General features: G+C 42.8%; 1 protein-coding gene across 9 annotated transcripts in view; it reads left to right on the forward strand.

The window, feature by feature from the left end:
- Positions 1-14,508, forward strand: part of FBLN2 (fibulin 2) — a 143,366-nt gene that overhangs the window by 115,763 nt on the left and 13,095 nt on the right. For 8 of the 9 annotated variants that reach the window (XM_077924877.1, XM_077924873.1, XM_077924871.1 and 5 more), the window contains 4 exons: positions 1,167-1,307; positions 9,146-9,280; positions 11,490-11,627; positions 11,925-12,068. In XM_077924877.1, the coding sequence (XP_077781003.1) occupies positions 1,167-1,307; positions 9,146-9,280; positions 11,490-11,627; positions 11,925-12,068 (558 nt within the window). The remainder of the gene's footprint in view (positions 1-1,166; positions 1,308-9,145; positions 9,281-11,489; positions 11,628-11,924; positions 12,069-14,508) is intronic. The other variant, XM_077924879.1, reaches the window with a different exon arrangement.

Raw genomic sequence — 14,508 nt, forward strand, 5'->3', positions numbered from 1 at the left:
TCTCAGAAACAGGGAGAGTGTGTCTAGGGTCACATTCCCTTGTGGGGTTTCTGTTGAGGACCATGTGTCAACAGGGCTGAAGGCCAAACGTTAGTACAACGTGTGTGTGTGTATTCCCCCCTCCCCAGTTTTCTCTTTCTGTGCCATCTTTCCCCCACCTTTTCTCTCCTCTATGAAATTAGGGTGAACCCCATATGTGGCTGTGAGGCCACAGGCTTTGCAGCCCTGCTTTAAAATCTGATATATAAAACTGCCATTCATTATTTTCAGTGCCCTATGAAGCCCACTCCCACTGATGTTTCTGTCTTAGAGATACATATCGCTGGGTGGAAAATTAATTAATTTAAGTGCCAATTAAGAGTCAAACACCTCCTTCATTGCCTTCCTCATGATCAGACCAAAGTTCTCATTTTTGCCCATGACCTAAGTGCTGGTGTATGACCCACAGTGTGAAAACTGCATTGAAAGTCGCCTGTGGTTGCTTCTTTTATGCAAGAAGGTCTTGCTTAAGCAAGAGCATACCACAGGAATTGGGGCATTTCCTTCATGCCACCGCAAACTAAAAGAGAGCGAGCAAGCGATTTGATAGTATGGAGAAAACGTTCTGTTTCTCGCAGTAAAATGAATAGGAAACCACTCTGGCTGAGGGCCAATGAAAGTCACTTAAAGACTGTCATATGTGCTACTCTTGGGCAATGACTTTGCCATTCAGTTCAATATGTCAAAGATAGTATTGTGCAAAGCGACCTCACATGTGTATTGTGTGACTAGTCTGCTAGAACTAATAGCAGAAGCAAATATGTTTCTGTTGGGAAGGACCTCCCTCACCCTGATGACTTCAGTGTTTCACCTTCTACCTCTTTGGCATGTAAGAAGTAAGAGAAAGCACCACTAAATCCAAGGAAGCTGAAGGAGAAGTTTGCAGAAGCAATCCATAGAGATTGAAGTCAACAGCGCAAAAGGGCCCAGCTGAAGATCCAGAGACCTTCAATTCTTGAACGAGTTCAACGATTTGAAAATTTAGCACAAGAAAATTATAGCACCATAACTCAGGCACATTGTTAATTAGATTGTTTCAGTGTGGAACAAATGTTATTTCATCCCCGGAGTAATTCTAATACAATTTTGTTTTTCCCCTCCCTTTTGACTGCAATGTGTTGATAAAGACCTGGATGAGTGCCTTACAGGTATTCACAGTTGCTCCAGAAGACAATTATGTGTGAACACATGGGGATCATTCTACTGTGTCAACCACAGTGTTATCTGTGCAGAGGGCTTTGTACTCAACATGCATAGAAAATGTGTTGGTAAGAGGATATGATAGGTGGCACCATAATTCTTCATGCTACGCAATGTGCTCAGCTTCATATCTTGGGTGCTATAATCCTCCCTTCCCTCTCTGTATTTAAGTCCATGAAAAGGCATGCCCTGTTATCTGGGTTGTGTTTAACATTGTCCATTTTCTGTTGCGTGGCTTTTGCCCAAGCAAAATCTCTATATAGTCCTAAACATCCATAGCTGTGATGGCTCCATTCTGGTAGAGGAGAGGCAACCATTTCAATCACCTACCTTTGTATGAACATGATAACATCTGTGGCTTTTGTCTTGTTATACCAGCTTCATGTGTTTGTCTCATGACCACAGTGAAAGATAGTGCAACCAGGAAGGACTGTGGGAACTGGGAGGAACTGAAATGGTTATATTTTACCCATCCCTAATAGGAAGCCATGGAGCTGCATAGTCCATGGTGGGCCAGTGAGCCAGTGGAAGGATTTGCCAAACCTGGGCTGTGTTGCTGTCCTTTATGCCACTTTGATAGCATCCTGAAAATTCATGTTACCCTCAGCTGGTTCCACTCCAAGCCTACATTTGAACACAGTTGAAACCAGAGCTTTTTTTCAGCTGGAACTCACCGGAACTCAGTTCCAGCACCTCTAAGGTGGGCGCCATTACCATTATAATAGGCGTTCATGGTGAGTTCTGGCACCTCTTTTTTATATAGAAAAAGAGCACTGGTTGTAACTGATGCCAATATTCCTTATTAGTGTGAGATGTAATGCATACAATTTTAACACATACCAAAAGGTGGCTGTTCTTTCACAACGAGACATGCCCCTCCTAGTTAAGTTTTGTCTGAGCTATACTACAGCACAAATGGTTCTAGATAAATGTTGTTTCTGACACATATTCCATACGCACGTGTTTCCTGTCTTTGCATTTGATTTTGCTGTACGTGTGGTACATGGAGTACTCATTTGCCGTTATTAACATTTTCTTGACTTTTTAAGGAGGCAGGGGAAACCACAGATATATGATGGTTTTTAATTTATTGAGTTGCTGTCCCTCGAAAGAACCATAAAGAATCCTTGGCCAGCTCAACTGCTTTCGTGCTCCGTCTTGAACTATTTTGGGGGGAAATGTAAATGATTTTGAACTTAATGCCTGCAAATTATACATTTCTAATGTCTGAAGTTGTTAATAACATCAGTATGTGTAAACTTACCAGTAAGGGAGCCATCTTCTCTGGTTCCAAAATGGATCACTTAAGAAGAATATTGTCTCTTGAATTTCCTGTAGTTAAATAATGAAAGATTGAAATTCCAGCTGCATTCCTAAGTGGGTTTCCAGAATTCCTGATAGTCAGACATGCTGTAAAAGTCACTGTCTATTAATGCAGCATAGAGACACCTCTTTGGTGTTGTTCCATGAATAAGAACTGCATTTTTTTCTCTCCTAAAAGTTTCATGTTTACCACAAAAATGGATTCACTGCCCTAGTTCACACAACACAGTAAGCTCCTCTCCAACATTTTTTATTCCCACTCCTTGGTCGCAACTTGTGGTGAGTAGTGAGCATAAGTTTGGACAACACACTAAGCCAAACTTTGATTTAGTTCGCTGTGCAGTTGGAATAAAGAGCAAAGCAGCTGTGAGCCTGCCTCTGAGGTCCTGCACATTTGCACAATCCTGGAAAGCCATACATCCCAGCTGCACTATACATATACGATAGTAGAAGACCACTTTAAACAGTCCTGGGCTTTACCCAAAGTATCCTGGAAAGTGTAGTTTGTTAAAGGTGCTGAGAGTTGTTAGGAGACCCCTATTTCCCTAACAGAGCTACAATTCTCAGAGTGGTTTAATAGTCAGTTCTTCTACAAACATTGGGAACTTTAGCTCTGCATGTTTATCCCAGTTTGGATGTCTAGGCAGCAATCTTTAGGTAGCACCCTTCAACACCCCCTCCCCCCGTATATGGCCACAACAGCATCTATTTAAGCTAATGAGCAACAGGAACAAGAGACTGGTAGCAAACAAAACCCAAATTCCTCCCAAGGTCTAGATGTGTTAATGAAAATCATTTGGCTGTACTTATGGTTAATTTGAAGATGCAGCCGGTAAGGTGGTGTTCCTTTTGTGCTACATCAAGATGCAAAAATGTAATAGGCTGCAACATAAACTGTCCATCGGTTTATGTTCTTATAAATTCTTTCAACCAACAGGTGGCAGCAAAAACGATGCTGTAGATCCTTTTGGTCTCTGCCACTTTAGCCAAGAGGAAGTGCAAGCAAGACCCCAGCTACAAGTGTGGCTCACAAACCTCTCACCCTAGTAGTGGTTTCAGGCAGGAAGGACTTACAGTACTGGTGACTTCTGCCAAAGGGGATCGCAGGAAGGTTAGCAAACCTCTGTGTTTAGCATTCAGCTCAGCAATGTTTCAATGTACAGACTTAGTTGTGACTGAGTCTGTTTTTCTATACAGGTCTACACTGCCCTTTTATACTCCTTAACCGTTGATCAGTTTCATTAACCAACCTTGAGTTTTAGCGTCATGGGTGTTTTTGTGTGGGATGGCAGATTCCCTGTGTTCCTGGATGGGAATGCCGAGCGCAGTCATGAACACCTGAGGCCCTCCCCAAACTACCCTTTGTTTACTGGTGGTAGTCAGCTCTGTGCTCTGCAGAGCCTCAGGAACAGCAGAGGCTGATGCATTACATCACAAGTGTGCAGAGGTGACTCATTGGGTGGAGCAGGTGGGTCGCTATTACTTGCCAGGAGGGAGAGAGGCAAGGTGGTGGGGAGGTTGGCATGGTGCTAGTGTTGCCATTCCATAGTTCCTGCTTACCAGTTTGCACAGCACTGACCTTCCTGTGGTCTCACCACTTTCCCTTTCTCTCTGGGTAAGCAACAGTGGCCTGCCTGCCAGGAAACTAGCATAGTGGCTCCACCTCCATCTGCCAAGCCGCTTCTGCAAGTTTGCGTACATGGATACTTGCCAAGAAATGACTGCAGACAGTCGTTTTGTGATGGATAGACTGGCTAGGAGTCCACCCTTGAAGGATGGCCATTGGAGTAAAATCAAGCAGTTTACAGTGGGAGTCTTGCAAGCTCTCAGAAAATCTTTGACTCATGTCATTGCAGCAACTTTTTCTAAAGCTACCCAAATATTCACGGAAGGCAATGATGAAATGTAGCAGATATTAGAAAAGTAATTCATCTAAAAAGCATGAAAGATTCCATTAAAATCCCCACTCAGGTTTCAGTATATTAATGCAACCATATGCTGTACATATTTGGAAAGCTGACTCTGAACTGAACATGAGATTAACGTTGTTGCTTGTTGTAAAAAAACAAACAAAAGGCAGGATCAGCTGAACATTTCCGTGATAACATTTCCGTGATACTTCAAGGAGATTTTTAGGCCACGTATTTTAGGAGTGTTGAAGATATGCTATGCAGAAGATATATTCAGAAGCACTCCCCACTGAGTTTCTTTGGGCTCACTCCCAAGTAAGTATCTTGAGGATTACAACCTTGGTATTCTGAGATATGCTAACTTGGAAGTAAGTCTCATTGAGTAAACATCAGTAGAATTGGGCCACAAGTAAACTTTTCTGTGAATGTTTCCTTAGACTCAGTGAGTTATTTAATTTTTGTTGGCATTCATCAAATTTCATGATTTCACATTACAAATAAGACAATGCTGAAAATATTTGTTTCGCAGTGTGATTCAGTTTGTTTCCAGACAGGTCAGTATTTCCCAAAGAATATAGATTGCATTTTCTTCTCTCAACTAAGTTTTCACATTCAACTGAAATCAATCAGCATGCAAGTCAAACCTGTGAAATTTATTTCACTGGTATAAATTCCAGGGAGGGAGCTATTTATACATCTTGGAGATGGTGAAAATAATTGGAGTCTTCTCTGTTTTCATGTTTCCATATCATTCTAGTTTTAATTAAATGTTCAAGGTCGCTTAGGGATTCCAATTACATTCTGTTTCCTTCCATCTTTAATCTCTGACAGCTTTTTGAGAACCATCGAGAGTTGGAAGAGGCCTTGTACACCATCTCTCAGCCCCTTTGCTTGATACAGGAAATGGAGAGAGCAAGAGCATACCCTGCTCCTCTCCCAACAGATGACTTCCCAACCTCAGCTTGGGAACTTTAGTGAGTGTCCAATGAGGACATTGGATTGGAAGTTTAGTTCTTTATAAGCACAGTGCTCTATTACAACAGCTGCTAAGGTGCAAGAATCACATGCACTGTTGTTGTTGTTTACTCGTTTAGTCATGTCCGACTCTTCGTGACCCCATGGACCAGAGCACGCCAGGCACTCCTGTCTTCCACTGCCTCCCGCAGTTTGGTCAGAAATCACATGCACAGCTCCTGTTAAATAGCTGGACCTGGAGCAAATGTGCATCATGCCTCCATCAGCACATTTAAACACCACCTTCTGATGTAGTGTGTGCAAGCAACCGGTGGCTTCTCCTGTGCAGCAGCAGAGTAGAGGACAGAGGAAATTCTAACAGCCCAGTTCTCTTTGAGGCTATGTCTTCCATCTCTATGCATTCCTGCACTTCTTCTCCTGCCTCCTTTTCTCCCATCCCTGACCACCCGAACCCTGCCTCACGGGTGGTGTAGAAACCCAGAAATCACTGGCCCCTTCCCCTGGATCATCCTCCTGTTCCTCTTCGCACCCTTTGGCCCCCTTCCTGTCCCTGACAGTGAGAGAGAGGCAATTTGTTTTGTTGACAAACAGCTCTCATAATTGAGAAGTTTCTCATAATGTACAGCTGAAATCCACCCTCCTATTCCTTGAGGAGTCATCTGGAGAGTTGGAGTGTGCTGTCACCTCTGTGCAGACGACACTCAGTTCGATCTCTCCTTTCCATCTTCATCAGGAGATGTTGTGAAAGTGCTGGAACAGTGTCTGGAGTCTTTGTCCTCTTCTATATGAAGGCCCTTCAGGTATTCTTCCTCAGCCTTCTCTTCACCATGCTAAACATACCCAGGATCTTCAGACTTCTCTCATATGACTTATTTCCCATACCACCAACCAACTTCATTGGACAGGATTCAGCTAACTTAGTCCTGCTATCAGAAGCCCATGCAAGCTCTTCTGTTAGTTCAATGGTACTTTTGCCCCCTCTTCTCCTCCCACACCTTGCCCTTCCCCAAATTGTCTCAGGGAATCTGAGAACCTCTAGATCAGGTCATTATCATCATCATACTGTTGATTCGTCCCTCAGCTAGTGATTAACTGCAATCCTCAGATCATTTTCACATGCAGTACTGCCAAGTCAGGTATTCTTCCATTATATTACTTTACTGTAATACAATGTACTGTAGAACATCTGTCTTGTATGCAGAAGGCCCCAGGTTCAGTCCCTGGCATCTCCAGGTAGGGCTAGAAGAGACTCCTGACTGATGCCATAGAGTGCCACTGCCAGTCAGTAGAGGGAAATTCTAAGCTAGATGGACCATTGGTCTGACTCAGTATGTGGCTGCTTTTATAATGGCTGTCAGCCTGGCTTATTCTGTGGCTCCCAGTAGGATTTCTACACCCTTTCTGCCTTTGACATTTAAAAAAAAATCCCCTGATTTATTTTTGAGATGCATCATTCTTGCTTATGAGACGTAACTGGCTTGTTGGTTGTATTTCTATCACATAAAGCGTGTATATTACGGATGGACTGTCTGGCTGAGGATATTTTTATTTCAGGATTTATTTTATCTGAACACATTGCTAGTGTAGTTGCTCTTTTCTCAAGAGGACTGGATTCTAGTGGGGTGTACCTCAAACGATGAGGCAAATTGGGGTGATTCAGGGAAAGGTCTCACATTTCTGAGTAGGATTGTGCCATTGACAACAACAACAACAACAACAACAACAACAACAACAACAACAACTATATTATTTATACCCCATCCATCTGGCTGGGTTGCCAGACATTTCAAGACATCTCAAGGTAAATCAGGGACTACCTAAGCTTTTGGGTGGGTCTGTGGCTTCAGCTGTCTGAAGAATGCATGGCCATATTGTTTCTGAGAAACAAAACCAAGCTGGGGTAACGGTCCATGCTGCTAGAGTTACATTTCCCCACCCCAGACTTTCAGGGATATTTTTTTTCACCACTCGCTTCTCCGGTGGAAATAAATATGGAATTATATCTCTTCCAGGGATAAGATGCTGTATTTCCCAAAATCCATGAGAGGCAGAAGACCACCCACCACCACCACCAAACCTTGGAGTAACAGGGTCCCAGCTGGGTGGTGACATTTCCCCCATCTCAGTCTTTCCATGTTCTTTCCCCACCACCAATACTACCCCACCTGTCCCAAATTCTGTTGTATCCACACCAAAATGTTCTTTGCTGCTGGGAGAACCACTGCAACTATCATTCTGAATTTGACAGCCTCAGAAGGGATGGCCATGCCTGCAAACTGCACCAATTTGGATAGAAAACAAAAAAGTTACAGATTTTCCTTTGTTTAAAGATTTTTTAAAAAAACGTGTCCTGCATGAAAATCTCCAGATATACTCAGCCTGCACTGGGCAGGCTTAATTCATTTGTGGAGGAGGGAGGCTCATGTACCTGTAAATTTCATCCACTTTGGCCAAAAAGGGAGAAAGCTATGCATATTTTTAAGATTCTCTATTATAGCAAATGGGGGACACAGAACTTCATTTTAATTCGGCTCAGAAGCTGAATCACAGATCAAAATGGAGACAGCATGGACACCCACACCCACACAAGAAATCTTGGGACCTGTGAACACTCCTAGCGAACACTGCCTTCCGTAAGATCTGGTGAATAAGTCGATATACAACTGGTTGAGGATATGGAACTGATTGAGGATATGGCTATATTAGGAATTCCTGGACCTTCTCACAAAACAAGTGAAGGGATTTCACTCTGCTACAGCCTCTTGCTATGTATGTCCCTGTCACCATTACTATACCCAGTAGCATACAGTGCCTTCCCTCTGGCTGAGATGCTGCTGCATACCAGGATGGAGAAAAGAAGAAGTGAACTAGTGGTGTGGTCAGCATGGTGCAAATGCACCAGTGGAACCAATCTAGTGCTCTTGCCAGAACATCTGCTGTACCCCAGCCTTGCTGCTTCCTCACTCCTCCCCCTCTCTGTCCTAGTTTGCAGCAGTAACTCAGCCAGAGGGAGGTCAGATGAACACAGCTCCACCACAACATCTGTTACGGACTATATCTGTATTACTGTCACAGTTGAATTAGAAATGGCAAGAATCAGCTTCTGGCTTAAATCCTAGGACCTCCACAGCCCAACTGTCAACCATAGGTCCTCTTTACAGCCCTAGAGCAAACTCCTATTGTGTAGCATGAACTAGTCTTACTTAAGTGCTGGCAAAGATACCTGTCCTTCTTTGTGGTTCTTACTCCTGGTTGCATTGCTGTTCTACTCATGTTTGTCCTTTGTGCCCTGTTGCACCTAAGTGGTTTAATCTCTCTGAAAATGTTTTAATGAACATGAAATCTAAATTATATGTGCTGTCTTAACTGGGGTCATCCTGCGCATGAGATGTAAAGCTTTCCATCAAAGCCTTCCTAACTTCTGTGTCTAATCAATTCTTTCCACTGTGACCTTGATGAATGCATCATTCAGTGCAAAATCAAAAGAAGGAATATGTCTCATAACTCTACCTATAAAATGAAAGTGTTTTAAGCTTCTCTACCTTGGCAGGAAACTCTGGAAATAGCACCATGTAAACCTTTCCTTTTGGACAAAATAACTTCTACTAAATCTTTTAAGATGTTTGGTTTCCTGTAGTGAACTTAAAAGAGGTAAGTTCTTTGGTGTGTGCTATACTGACATCTGTTTCCTCTCATAGATATTAATGAATGTATAACAGACGCTCATACCTGCAAGAGAGGGGAGCACTGTGTTAACACAATTGGATCCTTTACATGTCTTCAGCAACTCAACTGTGAATCAGGTTATGAGCTGAAGGATGGTGAATGTGTTGGTGAGTTTACTTATTTTAGTATGAGTGGTGATTTGTGTGCTGGGGGTAGTATATTTTTAATTTTCAAAATAAATATAAGCACAACACACTATAACAACAACCTAAATGCAATGAGATGGGTCTTCCAAAAGAATCTTGGGTTGCAGTTAATACTTTAGAAAATGAGAGAGCCTCCTAGTAGAAGCAGATGTACCTAGTACATGAATCCGAGTGCAACTCAAATCTTAAATATGCTACACTGGGGAAGGATTGGATGTGGCGGAGATCTCCTGCCACCCAGCCCAGAACAGGTGCCTATAAAGTGGTGCTAGCACCATTCCATCAGGTTACAAGGTCTCTTCTACCTGCTGAAAGTGCAGGGTGTTCCATGGGCAGGGATGGACTGAGCTAGCATGGGATCCACTGCTGCTGCTGCTGCTTTGGTGATCACTCATAGCTGAGTAAGATTGTCTTCCATAAACACGGTTTTAACAGTGAGTCTGTAAGTGACTGTGGAGGCCAGTTCTGGATCCACGCATCCTTCCACAGTGGGGACATAGGTTTCCAGGCAGGAGCTGATCGTGGTGATGGTTTGCCAAGCATGCCTTCCTCTTAGCGCATTTCACCCTTTTATCCTGAGTTCGGGCATCTTCAAAACCCATGACACCTTTGGTAAAGGCTGTTCTCCAATTGGAGCGCTTGCAGGCCAGTGTTTCCCAGTTGCCTGTGTTAATACCACATTAGGTTCATTGCTGTCACTTGGTGTCATTGGGTCTAATCCAGTCCCGCTTGCTGCACCAGCTCTGATTGCCCTGCCAATGCCTAGAAAAGGTGTTCATATGGAAGAAATCCAAGCACCAGGCAGTAATTTACTTCCCTGATTTACTTACATTCTGCTCAGGGCTGGAGCAGGATCATCAGTTGAACACGGGTTCACTGTGGGTCCAGCAGCTACTATCTCTCTTCACTCCACGCGTTTATTGGATACATGAAGGGGAGCGTGATAACAATTGTCAAGTAAACTCTCTAACTTTGAATTGCTTACAGACATTCCAGTTTATGTTAGCTGGTTTCAAATATTTGTCATCATTACCATTTACAGATGCTTATGAATTTAACAGTGTTAGGGGTGGGGTGAAGCCCCTGATTTTAGCAAACTGATACATAAAATTGTTGCCATAAAATTGAATGGGAGACAATCTAGGAACACTGAGTTGCATTCAACTAAGCCCTACTCAGAGTAGACCCATTGAAATGAATGAATCTTAAGTTAATCGTGTCCATTAACTTCAATGGATCTACTCTGAGTAGGACTAGCATGGAAGACAACCCCCTGTGCATGCTACCTTGAGCAGGAAATTGATGTGATGAATAAATTAATTTTAATTATGAACTTGGCTGTGAAATTTTCTTTCATTTGGTAGGCGGCTGGACCTGCTGCATGATGGGAAATGTCTTGCAGTGTGACCTGCTGAGGAACATCTCTCCACACATAGTCTATGCAGCATCTTATGCCAAATTTAATATGCTAGTTCATTTGAAAGCTAATGTATTAAAAATTACAAAGCAGGTGCCTAAGTGGCCCTCAGATAAGTAAGTGCCCCTATGATAAGTAATGCCTGATTACTTGCTGTCATTTCCATGCGTTTGCATGTGGTGTAGATGCATCTTTATTATTTTTAAGATGCTTCATCCTGTTTTCTTGGCAGAATGACTAGGCAATGTGGGCAACATTTGAAAGAGTGTAGCATATGAGTCTGATACTTAACAGCAGGAAACATCTGTCTTTGGATTTCTTCATCCATGAATTTTGCTACAGATTGGAATTGTTGGCAGCCCGAGTTGGTTTTCTTTCCGTAAATATTCTTCAGATGGCTTATCTGACATGAAATGAAGATCCATGTTGTGTTTTAGAATATTTAATAAGAAAAGGTTAGCCACCATATAGCCTGTGTGAATTTTGCTCTGCCGTTACACATCCGTAATACACAGAGTAATACATTCTCCGGTTAAGTTGGATTAGTTAATAAAGGAATGCCATAAATGATCTTAGATTAAATTGTGATGCTGTACATTATTGCAGCTTCACATTGTAGAGTCACCCTCTAAAAACTTCTTTTGAGCTAATCTACATTAACGAACAAATGGAAGACATCAGAGAAGCCAAGACAACAAAATTAGGAAAGCTATCATTAGATTAATCCACTTTTACTTTTTAATTTCCTTTAAGACATTGATGAATGTGAACGAGGAACTCACAGCTGCAAGATAAACTTTGTATGTCAAAATACAAAAGGATCGTTCTATTGTGAATCAAAGCAGCAGTGCATGGATGGATTTTTACAAGATCCAGAGGGTAACTGTGTTGGTGAGTTCAACTCGAACAATATAGTTGTAGATGAATGAGCTCCACATACTCTTATATTACCCATAATTGTTCAAGTTTAATGGTCTTTCAAATTTTACTGTTCTCCCCCCTAAAACCTATCTCACTATTTTAATTTTTTTTATTAAATATATAAACGTTGGCTTTATAGAATTCCAGCAACCTAGAATTTCTTGAATAATAAATCAAAACCAAATGAATAGAAAAGAAATGACAGCTGGAAGATGGCTCCCTGATTAATTTACTAGCTGAAAGCTTAATGTATATTCTCGTCCACAGATATTAATGAATGTACATCACTTACGGAGCCATGCAAGGCTGGTTTCAACTGCATCAATACTGTTGGGTCTTATACTTGTCAGAGGAACCTCTTAATATGTAGCAGAGGGTATCATTCGAGTGAAGATGGAGCCAGATGTGTCGGTAAGACAGACTAAGTAACCTGGCTAAATTTGCTGGATATCCCCCATCCTTAAATGCCAATAATTACATTCAAATAGGGGTTTGTTTGTTTTTTGACAGTTTTCTATACATATGCACATCCCAGATTCCCATAACACATAGAAGCATTTGTTGCAAACAGTGTTTAAAGCTGGTGATGACTTATTTAAACACTTTTTAAAGCTTAAACCATTTCCCCTCTCCTCAAATCGCAGAGGTGGTGCAGGCCCTCTCCTGGCTACTTCCCCCATGAGGCCTTGTTCTGAGGGAGAACCTCCTTCGCCTTTCCTCAGAACAAGGCAAGTGGAAGTAGCAGTGGAGACGGTAGCCATGCTGGGTGGTGGTTGTTGGTGCAGCAGCAGCAAGAGGTCTGAACAATAAGGAAGCAAAGGCCCTTGGGGGGGTGTCAGTTTTCTGTACTCACTGCCTGCAGTGATTGTCTCATTCTGCCTCATGTGAAAGCCATCCCTGCACATTGCTCTTGGAGACATTTCCACCTCCACTGCCAAGCACACCACTCAATCCTGTCAATCCAGACCATTGCTCAGAGGTGTCCTCTCTTTCCTGCCTCTGCCCAACTGCAATTCATTTAGAAATTTGGCAAGTACAGAGGTCAGCCTTGTGGCACACTCAATGAAAGCACTGCGCCTCTCTCTAGAGACAGGTAAGTGATGCACCTCTGCTTAGAGTCTAAATGTTCTACTGTGTGCTCTTTTTTAAAAAGGGAGGAGCATAAACAACAGAACCAGGAGATTTTGTGGTTTGACTTTTCTCTCCTTTTTTCGTAAGAGGCATCTTTCTGGATAATTAGCTTTCAGATTGGATTAACATATGGTAATATAAATAGATCATCTGGACAAGCCTCCGCAGCAAAACTGAGTCTGTGTGGTCGCTTTCTTTTGTTTAGAAAATTCATCTTCTCAGTGATGTTCGTTCTCTCTAATTCAGTAGATTGGTTAGCAGCACCTTTATCCTATATTTAATTGAAAAATACTGTAGCTATCGTGAAATATGGTGCACTTCTGACTGAATAATGTTCTGGACATAATTAAAGCTGAATGCACTGGAACACACAATTTCACAGAAGCTAATCAAAGGGCTGGACCAATGAATTAATGGCAACTAAAGTTGCTAATTTGCAGATTTAAATCTATATTAAAATTTACTTTTCATGCTTGCCGCGATACAAAGACAGAACCAAAGGGACAGTGCTTTAATGAAAAATATCCATCCTTTCCAATATTGATTCATATATTTATTTAAAACACGACTGATTAGATAATGGATAAAACAGGAAATATTTCTAACTGTACCCAAGTTTCCCTATGGATTTCTACACTAGAGATATTTTATTTATATCATTTATTATTTGGAACAGTTTCTAGTCATGCTTCAATGCAAAATTAGATGAAGCCTTTTAGTGAACTTTGCACAATGACCGCTCCCCGCTTAAAACGGGGACGCGTGCAGCCCCTAGATCTGGAGCGGCTCCAACAGCATAGGCTTGGCCTTGCCTTCCCTCAGGTGGGATACCTGGAGGTCTCCGCCTACCTGTGGGATTACCTGCCCACACAATAGAGGGAGGATCTTACCTGGGAATCCTCAATTGTTCGGCCCGATGGCGTGCACCTATCGGACCTTGGTAACGAGCGTTGGCTGAGCGACATCAGGCATGGCCTGATTGACTGGTTGGAGGATGGCAAAGGCGCTTTTCAGATGTAGGTAGTCTTGGCGGCGAGACCGCAATCTTTGCGGTCTCGGGTGGCGGTATCAGGCCTTGGGCGGAATCCTTTAGTCCATCTTCCTCTTTGTGGCGGCGATACCAGGGTTCCCCGTTAAAGGGGTTTCTGAAGGGAGGCTTTGGCCGTGCGCCGAAAGGTTGTCATTGCTCTCCCCTGCGGCGGCGGCGGCGTAACGGGGGCGGCTATCTCTGCTTGAACATATGTTCTCCAGAGCCGGCCCATCCCCCCCCACACACTGGATAACCCTGATGCTCCCTAGGTCCCCGGCTGGGGACTGGGGAGGGAGAACGCCCAATGCCTGAGCCAAGGTCTACCCACATTTGAAATTTAATAAAGTTGTGGCCAATTTAATCCCATAGCACGTTGTCTCGAGTCGTTATTCCACATGACGGGGGGACCGCGGGGGATCTGGGGACTCCGCCTGTCCACGTAATAGACATATAAGTATTGTGGCTATTGTGCCTAAAATTTGTCCTGGATTTTTAAAAACCATTCTACATCAGAATTTTTTTTGGCTGGCCTGCTGGTTCTTGTTGTACTTGCCTACTTTTGATGTTGCCAAGGGGTGTTTCTGGGCATCCTTTCATTCATTCTCCAAATAATCTCTTCAACGGTCTGTGATGTCCAGCCTTTCTGGATGCAACACCTCCTGAAAACCCCATGACATCTTAGGTAGTTCC

This window comes from Podarcis muralis, chromosome 2, assembly GCF_964188315.1.
Source record: "Podarcis muralis chromosome 2, rPodMur119.hap1.1, whole genome shotgun sequence".
NCBI classification, from domain to species: Eukaryota; Metazoa; Chordata; class Lepidosauria; order Squamata; family Lacertidae; genus Podarcis; species Podarcis muralis.